Source organism: Ornithorhynchus anatinus, chromosome 3 (assembly GCF_004115215.2).
Source record: "Ornithorhynchus anatinus isolate Pmale09 chromosome 3, mOrnAna1.pri.v4, whole genome shotgun sequence".
Taxonomy (NCBI): Eukaryota; Metazoa; Chordata; class Mammalia; order Monotremata; family Ornithorhynchidae; genus Ornithorhynchus; species Ornithorhynchus anatinus.
In genome coordinates, this window is record NC_041730.1 from 12,379,364 (window position 1) to 12,395,310 (window position 15,947).

Genomic DNA, 15,947 nt, shown 5'->3' on the forward strand with positions numbered 1-15,947 from the left:
GTATCCAGAGAGTTTTCTTGGTAAGAATATGGGAGAACTGCCTCCTTCCACGCAGTTAACTTGAGTCTCTGCCCTCGATTCTCTCCCGTGCCGCTGCTGCCCAGCACGGGTGAGTTTTGACTTGGAGCAGATTGCCTTCCACTGGCTAGCCGCTGCCCAAGCAAGGAATGGAATGGGTAGGCCTTTGCTTGGCTCTCCCTCCCGGAGCCGAGACTGGTAGGGTACTGCAAACTCTCCAAGTACAGTCCTGAGAGGGATTGACAAAATGTACTCAACGATTAAGCTACTTTATAAATGGGTTGAATCTTTATTAGGAGAAGAAGGCCTTCTCTAGCTGCTCTGGAGATAGACTGCTAAATCCAAATTGAGAAATAAGCAACATTAGTGCAGAGGTAGAAAAAAAAATAGTATTATAACCTACTCTTATCCAGTTGACATCAAGCAGTTCATTAGCTGTAATTCTGTGGGCAGGGTCTACTTTCAGAAGTTGTTTCAAAACATGTTTAGCTGTAGGAGAAGGAAAAACACAGATTTTTTTTTTTCTAGCACAAGAAATATACATATCCAAGTCTTTTTCCACCAAAGGTTCTGACTCATACTTTCTTCTTACGAAAAAGATATCAGACTTCCAGGCCCACGTACAGACCGGAGGGATGTGTGAGGTTCGGTGATGGGTGAGGAGGGGGGAAAAATAATAATAATAATGATAATAATAATAATAACAGGATTTGTCTATCATTGACTTTTTGTCAAGTGCTGGGGCAGTTGTTCTTATATTGTACTCTCCCAAACGCTTAGTACAGTGCTTTGCACACAGTAAGCACTCAATAAATATGATTGAATGAATGAATGAAGATAATCCGGTCGGACACAGTCCCGCCCAACATGGGACTCACACTCTAAAAGGGAAGGAGAAGAGGCACTGGACCCCATTTACAGATGAGGAAACTGAGGCCCAGACTTGCAGGTCAGTGGCCAAGCAGGGAAGAAAACCCAGTTTCCTCTGACTCCCAGGCCCATGCTCTTTCCACTACCAAACAATCAATGGTATCTATTAAGCACTTACTATATGCAGAGCACATACTAAGTACTTGGGAGAGCACAATACAACAGAATTAGCAGACACATTTCCTGCCCACTACAAGCTTACACCCTAGAGGGGGAGGTAGACATAAATGTAAATAAGTAATTTATAACATATAATTAAAAATATATACACTAGGTTACTATGCAGTATAAAATTCCACAATAATATTGATTCTGGAGCTGGGAGTATTCCAACGATTTGGGACCCTCAGGGACAATTTGAAGCTCTTTGACAAAACAATTATCCACCTACCAAACCTAGCCTTCATGCTTGTTCTTCTGCTATGACAGGAGATCTTAGTTTTTTTTGTTCTTGTTGTTTGTAATGATATTTATTAATCATTTACTATGTGCCAAGCACTGTTCTAAGCTCTGATTGAGCACCACTGGGTGACTCTTGGCCCTACATGACTTTCCCCTAGCATTTTTACTTGAAAGCGAGGCCTGGTTAGTACCCCAAATCAAATCGGCTTTGGGGATCATTAAATCACAATCTGTTTTTAAACTTAAAGTCACATAATATCAAAACCACTGCAGTCATTGGCAAATTGTCGACGATTCCTTTTCGCTTTAATCAGTAATTAGGGTATGTTCTTACCAGAGTCACTCACAGATTGCCAGATCTTCTTATGAAAGTAAAGTTCTCCCTTCTTAATGGCCTCAAAAAGTTTTTCTTCAGAGTGTGCCATAAAAGGAGGCTCCCCACTCAATCTACAATAAAAATCAGCCCTTGGAATTACTTTCTATTTGATGGAAAAATACTTGCACATTATTATAAAATATTTACTCATTGTCTTATTTATTAAATGCTTACTGTGGGCAGAGCACTGTACTAAGCGCACTCCACTCATCAGGAACAAGGATATTATGTTCCTGCATTCAAATCTTGTGTTATAATGCACGTGCCTCGATCGACACGTACACACAGGCACAATCGTTTCGGCAAAACACTCCGTTCGATCCAGACAACGTGTGTCGTCGGAAGAATGTTCCCTAACTCCCTAGATGCGCTCTTTCCCTTAGACATAATGAAGACATGTGTCATGGATGAACTGTGTACTTAAAGAAGTAATCAGGAAAGTAAGAAAACACACAGCACAAAAGTCACCCCATATCCTTTCCTACATAAGATTCATCAGATCCTGCCTGACAGAAAATGGAAAGATACGCTCCAAAAGTACTGAAGTAACTATTAAGACCTCTGACAGCTCTTACTCTATCATGCATCACACTGGAGGGTCTTTGAATTTCTATTCTGAGACTTCAAGATTGTTTTTCCAGTTTATTATTGAAAAAGCTCTCGCGTAATTACAGTCAGACTTACTAGATTGTGCTCGGACATATCCCAAAGACTCCGTCTTTGTTTCGCTCCGGCACATTTTGACCTTCTCCCACCTACTCTGCCATTATTTTGCTTTAAAATAGAAAGGCTGGAGTAATGCCTTCGTGGGAAAAGGCTGCTGGTTAGAGAAAATTAGCTAACGGAGGGACTTTTTTGAATGGTAGTAAAGCACTTACTGTGGGATAAACAGTTTTATAAGCACTGGGATAGGTGCAAATTAATTAGGTTGGACATAGTCCCCTGTCCCTCCTGGGGCTCAAGTTTCAGTAGGAGGGAGAACAAGTATTTAATCCCCATTTTACAGTTGAGGAAATGGAGGGCCTGAGAAGTTGAGTGACTTTTTGTATTTACCCCAGCACTCAGTATAGTGTCTGGCACATAGTAAGCACTTAACAAATGTCATTAAAAAAAAAAATTACAGCATTGTCCTGGTGGACAAAAGCAGGTTCGGAGAAACATACAAAAATATACGCATTCCAATAACGTAATTTCCTAATCTCTCTCAGTAGGAAACCATGTGTAAAACCACTGACAGATAATGAATTAATGAACCCAGATCATTTTACTAAAATAAGGAGGGTCCCATGTTAACTAGATATATCAAGTGATAACCTGCAGACATTTTCTGAAGCTAAGAATGAGAACTGGTTATTTGCACACAGAAACAAAATAGAAAATACCATTTTCCAAAAGTACATCATACTCATCTCCCCATTCATATTTCATATTTCATATTCAAATTAATCAGTAAGGAAACAAGATGTGAAATGCACCTTATTCATTAATGCTCTGGACCTTATGCTATCTGCAATAATAATAATGTTGGTATTTGTTAAGCGCTTACTATGTGCAGAGCACTGTTCTAAGCACTGGGATAGACACAGGGGAATCAGGTTGTCCCACGTGGGGCTCACAGTCTTAATCCCCATTTTACAGATGAGGTAACTGAGGCACAGAGAAGTGAAGTGACTTGCCCACAGTCACACAGCTGACAAGTGGCAGAGCTGGGATTCAAACTCATGAACTCTGACTCCAAAGCCCGTGCTCTTTCCACTTAGCCACGCTGCTTCTCCAATGACTTATTAAGATTACAAAATACTAATGTAAAGAAAAATGTATATTGTTGAATAAGGAATGAGTCTCAGAAAAGTATAGCCCTGACCGAAACCAGTCCAATTCCTGGTTCGGGACCCCGGCTCTGAGTCGCTGATAAAAACTCTTGTTGTGGACAAAGATTCATCACTCAATTGCTACTATTTTATAAGATATGCTGTTATGCTATTGTGTGACTCTAAGTATCACGATGTCAGCACCAATTCCACAAAACAAGTCCAAAAAGCAGATAACAAGTCCCAAAAGCAGAAGTTTTGGAAAGAGGCAGCAAGGAAAGAAGTAGCAAAACGAGGGCTTCATCACAGTGGGGAAACACGAACGCTAAACAGCAGGGATGACTGCGAAAGATGTCACTGAGAAGAAGGAATATGTGAGAGACTACAAAGATTAAAGAATATTTAATTGGGTGGGGGGGAGGTTCTAAATCAGAAAGCTGGCAACAGAGGTACAAAAGAATCGTTCCAGTAAAAAAGTGTTCCAGGAGATCAAAGGACGCGAAGGAAAAGCTCTAAAAGCTAGTACCCTGTGGCTGAATCTACAAAAACAATGTGGAGTGGAGAAGTCGACCACTTATTCAGTGACTGTGATCTGTGCAGACAGAGAATCTGGACCCCAAAAGTCTTTTTCCTTGATAACTGAGAGTTTGGCCTGAATAACTTGGATAATTGCCTCACCTCTCACCTCTCCACTTTATTTTAACTGGATAAACTCAGCCTCAAATGGAGGAACTACTTAGGGGACTCCAGGCAGGAAGGGTGATTTTGGAGAAGAAAGGAAATAGAAAAATGTAGGAAAAAGCCATGAACATATTGGAGGACATCTGTACTTGAGTCTCTTTCCTCCTCCAAAACAAGTATTTACACATTTCTCTTCCCTTAGACCAAACACTTCTGTCTTCCTGATGAAAATCCTACCTCTAAAGCATTCAGAACATTTTTCAGAATTCATTTGTAAAATTGGCTCTGCCAAGACCCATTTTTTAAAAAATGACATTTGTTATGTGATTGCTATTTGCCAGACACCGTGCAAACCACAGGGGTAGGTGTAAGACAATCAGGTTGGACACAGTCCATGTCCCCCATGGGGCTCACCACCTTAATCCCCATTATACAGATAAGGGAACTGAGGCCCAGAGAAGTTAAGTACCTTGACCAAGGTCACATAGCAGCGTGCATAGCAGCATAGCAGCGTGGGAAGCAGCATGGCTCAGTGGAAAGAGCCTGGGCTTCGGAGTCAGAGGTCATGAGTTCGACTCCCGGCTCTGCTACTTGTCAGCTGTGTGACTGTGGGTAAGTCACTTCACTTCTCTGTGCCTCAGTTACCTCATCTGTAAAATGGGGATTAACTGTGAGCCTCACGTGGGACAACCCGATTACCCTCTATCTACCCCAGCGCTTAGAACAGTGCTCGGCACATAGTAAGCGCTTAACAAATACCAACATTATTATTATTATTATTATAGCAGAAAAGTGGTGGAGCTGGAAATACAACCCAGGTCCTCCGACTCCCAGGCCCGTGCCCTTTCCCCTAGGTCATGCTGTTTCTACTTGGAACCCATCTGGAACCTCGACACTATCTTTTATAGACCAGGATTTCATAAGTACAAGTAGATCACTCATTTCCCTATATTCAAATTAAGCAGTAAGGCAACAGGATCTGAAATGCATCCTAGTTGGACCCACTGCCTTTAAGAACAAATCCATTTGTAATGGCGATAATAATAATAATTGCCATTATTATTGCAGGATTTGTTAAGCACTTACTAGGTGCTTCACTCCCCTCTCGGGGTCACACCTGGAGAGTTTCCAGTATTCTACCAGTCTCGGCTATGGGAGGGAGAGTTAAGCAGAGGCCTGTCCATTCCGTTCCTAGCTCGGGGCACGGCTAGAGAGTGGAAAGCAATCTGCTACAAGTCAAAACTCATCTGTGCCCGTCAGCAGTGGCCCGGGAGAGAGTCGAGGGCGGAGACTCAGGTTGACTGCATGGAAGAAGGCAATGGTAAACCACTTGCCGATTTTTACCAAGAAAACTCTATGGATACACAACTGGAATGATTGCAGATGGAGAGTGGGGCGTTCTGGGAGAGATGCGTCTAGGGCGTCGCTATGCATCGGAGATGACTCGACGGCATAAGACGGGACAAGAGGTGCTTAAACAAATGAGGAAGAGGGAAGAGGTTCTTGGCCGTCTATGAACTGAGAGGTGGAGACTGACAATGGGGTCTGACCCGTTAAAGCACTATGATACTTCGAGAAGCAGCGTGGCTTTGTGGAAAGAGCACGGACTTGGGACAGCATCACCAGACAGGAAAAGGAAAAGAAGCCACAGGGATAACGATGACGACATCGCCGTCGAGTCGTCTCCGACCAGTAACGACACCATGGACGTATCAGCAGTGTGACTTTGCGCAGGTCACTTCTCTGTGCCTCAGTTACCTCATCTGTAAAATGGGGATTAAGACTGTGCGCACCACGTGGGACAACCTCATTACCTTGTATCCCCCGCAGCGCTTAGAACAGTGCTTGGCACAGAGTAAGCGCTTAACAAATACCATCATATTATTATTCCTCATCCCATCCCTAGCCCCACAGCACCCATGTACATCTCCCTGCCCTCTGCTCCTTCTCTATCTGTAAAACGTTTTATTGTCTGCCTCCCCAACTAGATCGTAAGCTCCTTGAGTGCAGGGATTATGATTACCGACTCTAATGAACTGTATGCTCCCGAGCACTAAATACAGTGCTCTGCACACATTTAAGTGCTCAATGAAGATCACTGATTGATTGACTGACTGTCAGTCTGAAGACATGGAGCCAATAAGAAAATAACACAAGATCAGAGAGTATAAAGGGTCAGGGGAATCAGACCTCAGGTGCTGTGTTCAAAATCAGCAGCTTTGGGTAGTCAGCCTGCTGTACTGTACTTTCCTAAGTGCCTAGTACCGTGCTCTGCACACCATAAACGCTCAATAAATAGCATTCATAAGGAGCCAAAGAAGTGGAAGTTGCTACTGATGAGGGTGTCTCATTAAAATACAGGTGTTTTCCTTCCAAATCAATCAGAAAGGTTCAGGAAAGAGTGTACCCAAAGATAGAAGTAGTGTGGCTTCATGGATAGAGCACCAGCCTGGGAGTCAGAAGGACCAGGGTTCTAATCCCAACTCTAATACTTAATTTGGAAAGTCACTTCACTTGTCTGAGCCTCAGTTACCTCATCTGTAAAATGGGGATTAAGACAGTGAGCCCCACGTGGGACATGAGCTGTATCCAACCTGATTCGCTGCTATTTACCCCAGTGCTTGGAACAGTGCTTGACACACAGTAAATACTTAACAAATACCATCATTATCATTACTGGAAGATAATAATAATCTTGGTATTTGTTAAGCGCTTACTATGTGCAGAGCACTCTTCTAAGCGCTGGGGTAGATATAGGGGCATCAGGTTGTCCCACGTGAGGCTCACGGTTCATCCCCATTTTACAGATGAGGGAACTGAGGCACAGAGAAGTTAAGTGACTTGCCCACAGTCACACAGCTGACAAGTGGCAGAGCCGGGAGTCGAACCCATGACCTCTGACTCCGAAGCCCAGGCTCTTTCCACTGAGTCATGCTTCGTCTCTAAATCTTTTTAAAGATCTTTTTAGGCTAGAGAAGCAGGATGGCCTAGAGATGAAGCAAGGATTTGGGAGGCAAAGGATTCCAGTTCATCAATTAATACAGTGCTCTGCACGCAGTAAGCACTCAATAAGTACGACTGACCGACTAGGTGGACGGACTGATAGAACCTCATATTTCACAGTAGGTCGGGAACTAAAATAGGCGACAGCATCACCAGACAGGAAAAGGGAAAGAAGCCACAGGGATAACGATGGCGACATCGCCGTCGAGTCGTCTCCGACCAGTAGCGACACCATGGACGCATCTCTCCCAGAACGCCCCACCTCCATCCGCAATCGTTCTGGTAGTGGATCTACGGAGTTTTCTTGGTAAAAACACAGAAGTGGTTTACCACTGCCTCCTTCCGTGCAGTAAACTTGGGTCTCCACCCTCAAATCTCTCCCATTCTGCAGTTGCCCAGCACAGGGGAGTTTGGACTTGTAGCAGATTGCATCCCACTCCCTAGCCACTGTGTCCAAGCTAGGAATGGAATGGATAGGCCTCTGCTTGACTCTCCCTCCCGTAGTCAAGACTGGTAGAGTACTGGAAACTCTCCAGGTGCGACCCCGAGAGGGGATATCGCCAACACCGCTCACATAAAACTAACATTTATCCTGAATAACAGCAGCAACTCCGTGAAGCCTCGTCACTGCACATGACGGTTTGATTTATACGGGGCCTGACAACTTGTGGAAACAGAGATGTTGATTTCTTCAAAGAGTGGCAGGTCCGGTGCCAACAGGAAATCGGGCAGCGGATCAACAAAGGCTGCAAAGAAGGACCTGGCAAAGGAGGCCCAAATGAACAGTTCGCTAAGTTCTGCCGTAGCGTGGGCTTTCGCTAGGCATTTTGGCTAGAAGGCTGCTAGGGAATTAGGGGCCGTTGGTCTAATAAGGTAAGTCTCTTTGGATTCAGTCCCCTAGACTGCAAGCTCATTGTGGGTAGGGAATGTGTCTGCTTATTGTTATAGTGAACTCTCCCAAGCGCCTAGTACAGTGTTCCGCACACAATAAGCGCTCAATAAGTATGACTGACTGGAAAATATCGCATGCAAGCGCTCATCTTCAGACACGGTGAATAACACTACAACGTGAGTTCTCTTTTATGTCAGAATACAATCCCCGTGTTACAGGAGGCCTGGGTGAAGAAGAGAAGAATGTATTTATTGCATCAGGATGCTTGGGATGAATTCAAGGATGAGAGTATTTGTTAAGCGTTTATTGTTTGCAGAGCCCCGTACTAAGTGCCGGGGTGGAACGAAACAAGCAGATTGGACACTGTTTCAGTCCCGCATAGGGCTCCCAGTCAAAGTCAGCCTAAAATAGAGAAAACGGTAGGATTTCAGAAGGAAAAGTAAGTGATGAGAGGTGGTGTTTCTCTAACTGCACTGTTGGGGGTTGAGGAGCTCAGCCATTAGAGCCATCCTCTGGGGCTTCTGTAAGTGACAGAACGCTGGGCTAGACTTCATCTAGGCTCCGGGAGATTTGGAGCTGCCTGAAAAACCTTCCCCACACTCTCCTGACACGCCGAGGCCAAACCCTGCCCATGCTGGAAGGAAGTCCAAAAGTCTGCCATTAATTAATCAATGGAATTAACTGAGTGCTCACTGTGTGCATGTCAGTGTACCAGATGCATCAGAGCTACCCTAAGTGCTTGCAGTCCCAATCTTCTGAATGTTTTTTGTTTGGTCGTATTTTACGGTATTTGTTAAGCGCTTACTCTGGGCCGGGCACTGCCCTAAGTGCTGGGATAGATACAAGATAATCGGATTGGACACAGTCCCTGTCCCAAATGGGGCTCAAAGTCTTAATCCCCATTTTACAGAAGAGGAAAATGAGGCACAGAGAAGGGAAAGCGGCTTGCGCAAGGTCACACAGCAGGCAAGTGGCGGAGCCGGGATGAGTCCTTCTGACTCCCAGGCCCGTGCTCTATCCACTAGGCCACGCTGCTTCTGCGTGTTGTCAAGATTCCAGCACCTTATGATTAAGGAATGGGTTCCTGAAGCAGATGGGCAGGGGGTAGGGGGAGTGCTGAGGACTGCCCCTTCATACCCTGGAGCCGATACATGGACTGATCATTATCAATCGATCGACTGTATTTATTGTGCACTTACTGTGGGCAGACTGCCGCGTTAAGTCCTTGGGAGAGTACAGTATAACAATATAACAGATCCGTTCCCTGCCCACAGTGAACTTACAGTCGAGACGGAGAGACAGACGGGGATATAAAGAAGGAAATTACGGATATGGACATAAACGCTGCGGGGCTTGGGGAGCGGTGAATCAAGGGAGCAGACCAGGGAGATGGAAAAGGGAGTGGGAGAAATGGAAATGAGGGCTTAGTCGGTGAAGGAGCGCTTTCTTTGGTGCAGAGCACCCAATTAAACGCATGGGAGAGTACAGTGCAATAGAGTTGACAGATATGACCCCTGTCCTCAAGGAACTTATAAAATAACTTTCGGTGATCGTTTCCATTCTTTTTTTTTTTTTATGGAATTTGTTAAGCGCTCACTGTGTGCCGAGCTAGGGTAGGTAATCAGGTTGTCCCATGGGGGGGCTCACAGTTTTAATCCTTAGTTTACAGATGAGGTAACTGAGGCACAGAGAAGTTAGCAGCTTTCCCAAGGACACGTAGCAGACAAGTGGCAGAGCCGGGATTAGAACCCATGTCCTCTGAATCCCAAGTGCCTTTCCACTAAGCCACACTACTTCTCCTTTGCAAGTATCCTGCCACTCATCCATTCATTCATTCAATAGTATTTATTGAGCGCTTACTATGTGCAGAGCACTCTATTAAGCGCTTGGAATGTACAATTCGGCAACAGATAGAGACAATCCCTGCCCAGTGACGGGCTTACAGTCTAATCGGGGGAGACGGATGGACAAAAACAACGTAATCACGATAAATAGAATCAAGTCACGATAAATAGAATCGCTCCATAGACTGTAAGCTCGTTGCGGGCAGGAAATGTGTCTGTTTATCTCAAGTGCTTAGTTCAGTGCTTTGCACACAGTAAGTGCTCAATAAATACGAATGAATGAATGAATGAATGAATGAATGAATGATCAAGTATTTCACTAGGGCAGCTTGGTTTTCTAAGTCACGCTTCTGCCAGGTACATGCTTTCTGAGCAGGCTTCAGTGGCTACTGGTGGATTCCCGTGAACACGACTGAAGTTAAATTAAATTACCCTTCCTATGGATTTAGATTGGTATTCTACTCCCCTCTCTAGCAGTGAAGATGCACCTGGAAAATCTCTCAGAGTCTCTCACCTTTGTGATATTGGAAATACAGATCTCTCAAAATCAAAACCTCCATCTTCTACTCTCACAAACAGAGGATAGGATAATGTGGGCCAAGATAATTAAACTGTTGGGTTCACAAAGGAAATCACGGAAAACTAAACCTCGTCCTTACCCTTAAAGAACAATTGTCCTCTATATCGCAAGCTCCTTGTGAGCAGGGAATGTGTCTACCAACTCTGCTGTAATGTACTCTTCCAAGCGCTTAGTACAGTGCTCTGCACATAGTAAGTGCTCAATAAATACCACCAATTTATGGATTATGGACAACGGCAACATTTGAATTATATCTTTTGGGGCAGGCCTGCATACAAACACACCCACACACACAGTTTACATATAGCGTGAAAACACGTACCTGTGTACCAAATTTTGTCCATATTTAAAAAGTGTAATGAATTTACTACTACCCCCTTCTGACAGCCTTGGCAGTAATCAATCAATCAATCTATCAGTGGTATTTACTGAGTGCTTACTGTGTCCAGAACACTTTACTAAGCACTTGGGAGAGTGCAATACAACAGACTTGGTTGACACTTTCCCTGCCCACAATGAGCTTACAGTCTAGAGGGGGAAATGGCCATTAATATAAATAAATAATTTATAGATATGTACATGATTGATGTGGGGATGAGGGTGGGGTGAATACCAAATGTCCAAAGGGTACAAAGTACGGTAATGGAGCAGAAGGGAGAGGGAGTCGGTGAAAAGAGGATTTAATCGAAGAAGGCTTTTGGAGGAGACGTGATCTTTAATACGGTAGTAGATGGAGGAAAACTCCAAAAGGTCCCACCACGTATAGAATCCTTAAAAACTGTTAACATGCTGTCTACTAGTAATATAAATTGCTGATTTCCAAACTAATTTAGAACGATTCATCAGATAACGATTCTCGAATATGTGGTATTTTTAGAAATATTTCCCTAACGTATTTACCGTCCCACCGAAAAGAGCTTTTAAGACGTCTTCTCGATCAATTGTTTAACTAGCTTCTGATAAAATCATGAGCGCTTTTCCTCAGAGGGGCTGCTCGTTCTAAATTGCATATTTAGCAGGCTACTTACAGTATGTACATAATGACACCTATGCTCCAAATGTCACACTGCTGGCTATAGTCATGGGCATTGATAACTTCTGGGGCTGCCAACCAAGCAGAAAAAATAATATTAATAATACAAAAAAAATGACTTTTAAATGCTTAAACATAAAGCATGAAAAATGTGCTGATGTGGTGTAATTTATTCCCCTCTGAAAGAAAAGAACCAACAGCAGATGTTGGGATGAATAATGTACGGGCCTTAACAATTCATGTTGCCGGGCCTTCGCTTTTGTCACTTAGCTTCTGAAGGGATGGGGGACAAAAACGAGGCAACTCAAGGAGAAGCTGTTTTTCTTTCAGAAACCCTTAAGAAGTGTTGTTCCCAAAAGGCTGCCCAGTTTTCCCCTTCCCAGGTGGGGCTGGGTGAGCTGAAGAGGAAGGGAAATTAGCTACGCATCCTCCTAGGTGAAAAGAGGGAGGCAACATTTCTTCCTTTGCCAGCCCCACAGCCCTCTCCCTCTGCCCCCTACAACTCTCTCCCACCTCGGCAAGCCTCTCCCTCTCCTCAGCTCTCTCCCTCCATCCCCTCATCAACCCTCTCACCTTAACCCCTCCGCAATCTTCTCCCTCTGCTTTTTCCACAACCCTCTCCCTCTGGCCCCTCTACAACCCTGTCTCTCTGCCGGAGGCCACATGGGTGGCTTGTGCCCTGGGCTGTTTGGCTGCCAAAATGGCCCCCAGGGGAGAAACCATGACGCCCAGCTCACCATGCAGGTTTACGCTTGGGGGACACAAGAGTTTTAGCTTCTCCATCGTTTCACAGAAGCTTAATACAGAAAGTCTCACGGGACGTGGCCCAGGGAAGGGGAAGAGATGAGACAGGACGCACGAGTTATGTAATGTCCAGCCACACAACCTATCGTGTGTCTCTCTTTTGTTGTTAATCATCTGATGAGAAAAGCAGTACAGACTATGAAGTACACGTCTTGGGCTAAGAAATAAAGTACACTTGGAGATATATTCGCTTCATATAGATATGGTATAACATCTCTCTTGGAAGGCGACTCTCCACAGGGAAATCCTAAAAACTGGGTTTTAAAAAATGAATTGGCTCCTTTTTATGGCCCTAACAGAAACTCTTTTGATATTCATGCTCTGGCAGAAGGATTTGCGTTTTTTACTATTTTTTATGGTATTTGTAAGCACTTACTATGTGCCAAGCACTGTTCTAAGCGCTGGGGTAGACATGAGTTCATCAGGGTGGACACAATCCCTGTCCCACATGGGGCTCATAGTCTAAGTAGGAGGGAGAAGGGATTTAATCCCCATTTTACAGTTGAGGAACTGAGACACAGAGAAGTACAGAGACTTTCCCGAGGTAACACAGCAAGCAATTGGTAGACTGTGGTCCTTCTACCTGATACCTGATTAGTCCAGGCGTCCAATTGATTGACAGTTGTTGCTGGAGATATAGCAGGCTGTGCACTCTCCCCTTCAGAGCTCATTGTGGGCAGGGAATGTATCTGTTTTTTGTTATATTGTACTCTCCCAAGCGCTTAATACAATGCTCTGCACACAGTAAACACTCAATAAACACAAATGACTGCCTGAATGACCCCACTGCCTCCTGCTATGGGCTTCCCCAAATTCCAAGGACTGACTTAAGACCGCCAAGGGCAGGATGCAGGGTGGAAATGTCACTTGTCAATCCTAAACAAGGATCTCGAAACCCCCTAAGAGAGCTATAACACCAAAATCCTCTGTCTTCTCTGTGTGGGGTAAACCCCGCTACGGGACTTTGAGGCTTAACATCAGCTTGGACAAATTTGGGACGAAATGGAATTTTCCTTGGGAAAAAAAAATCATCTTCGAAACACGTACTGGGTTTGCAAATCTGGCCATTAAATATTACATTTATAAATATGTTTGAATTGCTCTCCAAAGAAAACTCCCTTATTTTGGATCAACCTCTAAGGTAAAAATCTAGTTTTAGTAGATAGATGCACGCTGCCTGTTACATTTCTTCACTTTAAAAAAAATAAATGAGTCAAATCTGAATCACAGCACTTACCCATATAGATCGGGGTCCCACAAGTAGTCTGCAGCATACTTTCACTGCCACCCAACTTCTGCACCGCTAAACCAAAATCGGTTACCTAAGGATAGAAATTCTTCTCAGTCATATCGAGCCAGAGACCTCATGCTGAGCTCCCGGCTCCTGTTATCTTTGTTTTTCAAAAAAGCTATTTAGTAATAATAATAATAATAATGGTATTTGTTAAGCACTTACTATGTGCCAAGCACTGTTTTAAGCACTGGGGTAGATGCAGGGTAATCAGGTTGTCCCACATGGGGCTCACACTTTTGGGAAGCAGCATGGCTCAGTGGAAAGAGCCCGGGCTTGGGAGTCAGAGGTCGTGGGTTCTAATCCCGGCTCTGACGCTGCCAGCTGTGTGACTTTGGGCAAGTCACTTAACTTCTCTGTGCCTCAGTTCCCTCGTCTGTAAAATGGGGATTAAAACTGTGAGCCCCACGTGGGACAACCTGATCACCTTGTATCTCCCAGGGTTTAGAACTGTGCTGTGCACAAAGTAAGCCCTTAACAAATGCCACCATTTATTTTATTTTATTTTAAATCCCCATTTTTCAGATGAGCTAACTGAGACACAGAGAAGTTAAGTGACTTGCCCAAGGCCATGCAGCAGACAAGTGGCGGAGGCAAGGATTAGAACCCACGTCCTCTGATTCCCAAGCCCCTGCTCTTTCCACTAAGCCACGCTCAATAAATACCATTGGTTGATTCAATAAAGAATTAGATTATTCATGCAAAACAGTAACTAAGAATAGTAGTATTCCCGGAGAACAGATCTATGTTTATTGTCCCTTTTATTTTTTCTTGTAGCTCTACAGAAGCAGCGTGACTTAGTAGCAAGAGCCCGGGCTTGGGACTAAGAGGTCGTGGGTTCTAATTCCGGCTCTGCCACTTGTCTGCTGTGTGACCTTGAGCAAGTCACTTGACTTCCTCCGTGCCTCAGCTACCTCATCTGTCCAATGGGTGTTAAGACTATGAGCCCCAGCTGGGACAACTTGATTAGCTTGTATCTAACCCAGTGCTTAGAACAGTGCTTGGCACAAAATAAGTGCTTAATAAATACCACAGGTATTGCTACTGAAGAAAACCTCTTCTCCCACAGCTGTCTGCGGGGTCAGTCTGTCTCCCTCCAGGCAATAACAGTGCAATGCCTGGTACATAGTAAGTGAGTCAGAAGGATCTGGGTTCTAATCCCACCCCCACCCTTTGTCTGCTGTGTGACCTTGGGCAAGTCACTTGACTTCCCCTGTCCCTCAGCTACCTCATCTGTACAATGGGGGTTAAGACTGTGAGCCCCAAGAGGGACAGGGACTGTGACCAGTCTGATGGCCTTGTACCCACTCCAGCCTTGGTACAGTGCTTGGCACATAGTATGCACTTAACAAATAGCATAATTATTACTATTAAGTGCTTACAAACACCATTAAAAAAAAGTTGGCAGGCAGTGCAGGTCCAAGACGCCGACTGTGCGCGTCAATCATCACACCTCTGAACAAACCTAGCAGAAGGCTTTCTCTAGATTCCTCTTGGAGCATTACGATTTCTTCTCAGAGGACAACAAGAAATACAGACACCCAGGAAAAAAGGAATTGGAAAAATGTACTAATGACCTTTTCAAGCAGTTTTACTCAAATTCGACAATAGAGAAGACACACGTTTCACAGGAGATTATATATTGCTTTGTCTATTAGTGTGCAGAAGGTCTTTAATAAAGATTTTATTCTTAAATGAACACATTTATACATTGCGAAAGAAGCCATTATCAAAATGGTAAGCAATTCGTAGCATGAATTATATAACGTATCATTTTTATTTGGAATGAAGGAACAATTAATTTTTTAAAAAACTTTAACTGTAAGCACTTAGAACATTAATTGTGTTGGGTGGGAAATATTTATTAATGCCCAAGAAATTCTCCATCAAGGAATATTGGTTTAGTTAAATCAAAGGTATACTAATCAAGGTGAGATTTTCTCCAAATTACTAACAAATTTACATTAAATTGCCATGTCATTTAAAAATGAATTAAGTTCTGAGTTTCTGCTTACTTTCTGCTACATGTGACTCAGAAGTACTGAAACGCTGTGTACATTAATAAAATATGCTTGTTGTGGGCTAAGAGGTCTAAATTCATTATTCAACCCCAAAATCTTTCTGTGATTCACCTGAACTTTAAAACCCTTTTTTTCTCTTCAGTTACATTTACATCCTCCTCCTCCTCTGCTCCTCGAAACAACACCATTTACTGTCTGTTCGAAAACCAAGTGAGACCTGACCTATTCATTGGGATACCAAGCTCCTGCTCAGGAAAATGC

At 43.9% G+C, this 15,947-nt stretch overlaps 1 protein-coding gene and 2 non-coding genes across 4 annotated transcripts in view; 1 reads left to right on the top strand and 2 right to left on the bottom strand.

The window, feature by feature from the left end:
- The window catches only part of STK33 (serine/threonine kinase 33), a 140,434-nt gene that overhangs the window by 21,704 nt on the left and 102,783 nt on the right, over window positions 1-15,947 (bottom strand). For both annotated transcript variants that reach the window (XM_029061565.2, XM_029061566.2), the window contains 4 exons: window positions 13,612-13,696; window positions 11,566-11,641; window positions 1,685-1,797; window positions 422-507 (listed from right to left, as the gene is read on the bottom strand). In XM_029061565.2, coding sequence (XP_028917398.1) covers window positions 422-507; window positions 1,685-1,797; window positions 11,566-11,641; window positions 13,612-13,696 — 360 coding nt within the window. The remainder of the gene's footprint in view (window positions 1-421; window positions 508-1,684; window positions 1,798-11,565; window positions 11,642-13,611; window positions 13,697-15,947) is intronic.
- On the top strand, window positions 5,318-5,455 carry LOC114810999. Its single transcript, XR_003758684.1, has one exon. It is a non-coding gene; the product is annotated as a small nucleolar RNA SNORA7 (small nucleolar RNA).
- Window positions 7,636-7,775, bottom strand: LOC114810723. Its single transcript, XR_003758418.1, has one exon. It is a non-coding gene; the product is annotated as a small nucleolar RNA SNORA7 (small nucleolar RNA).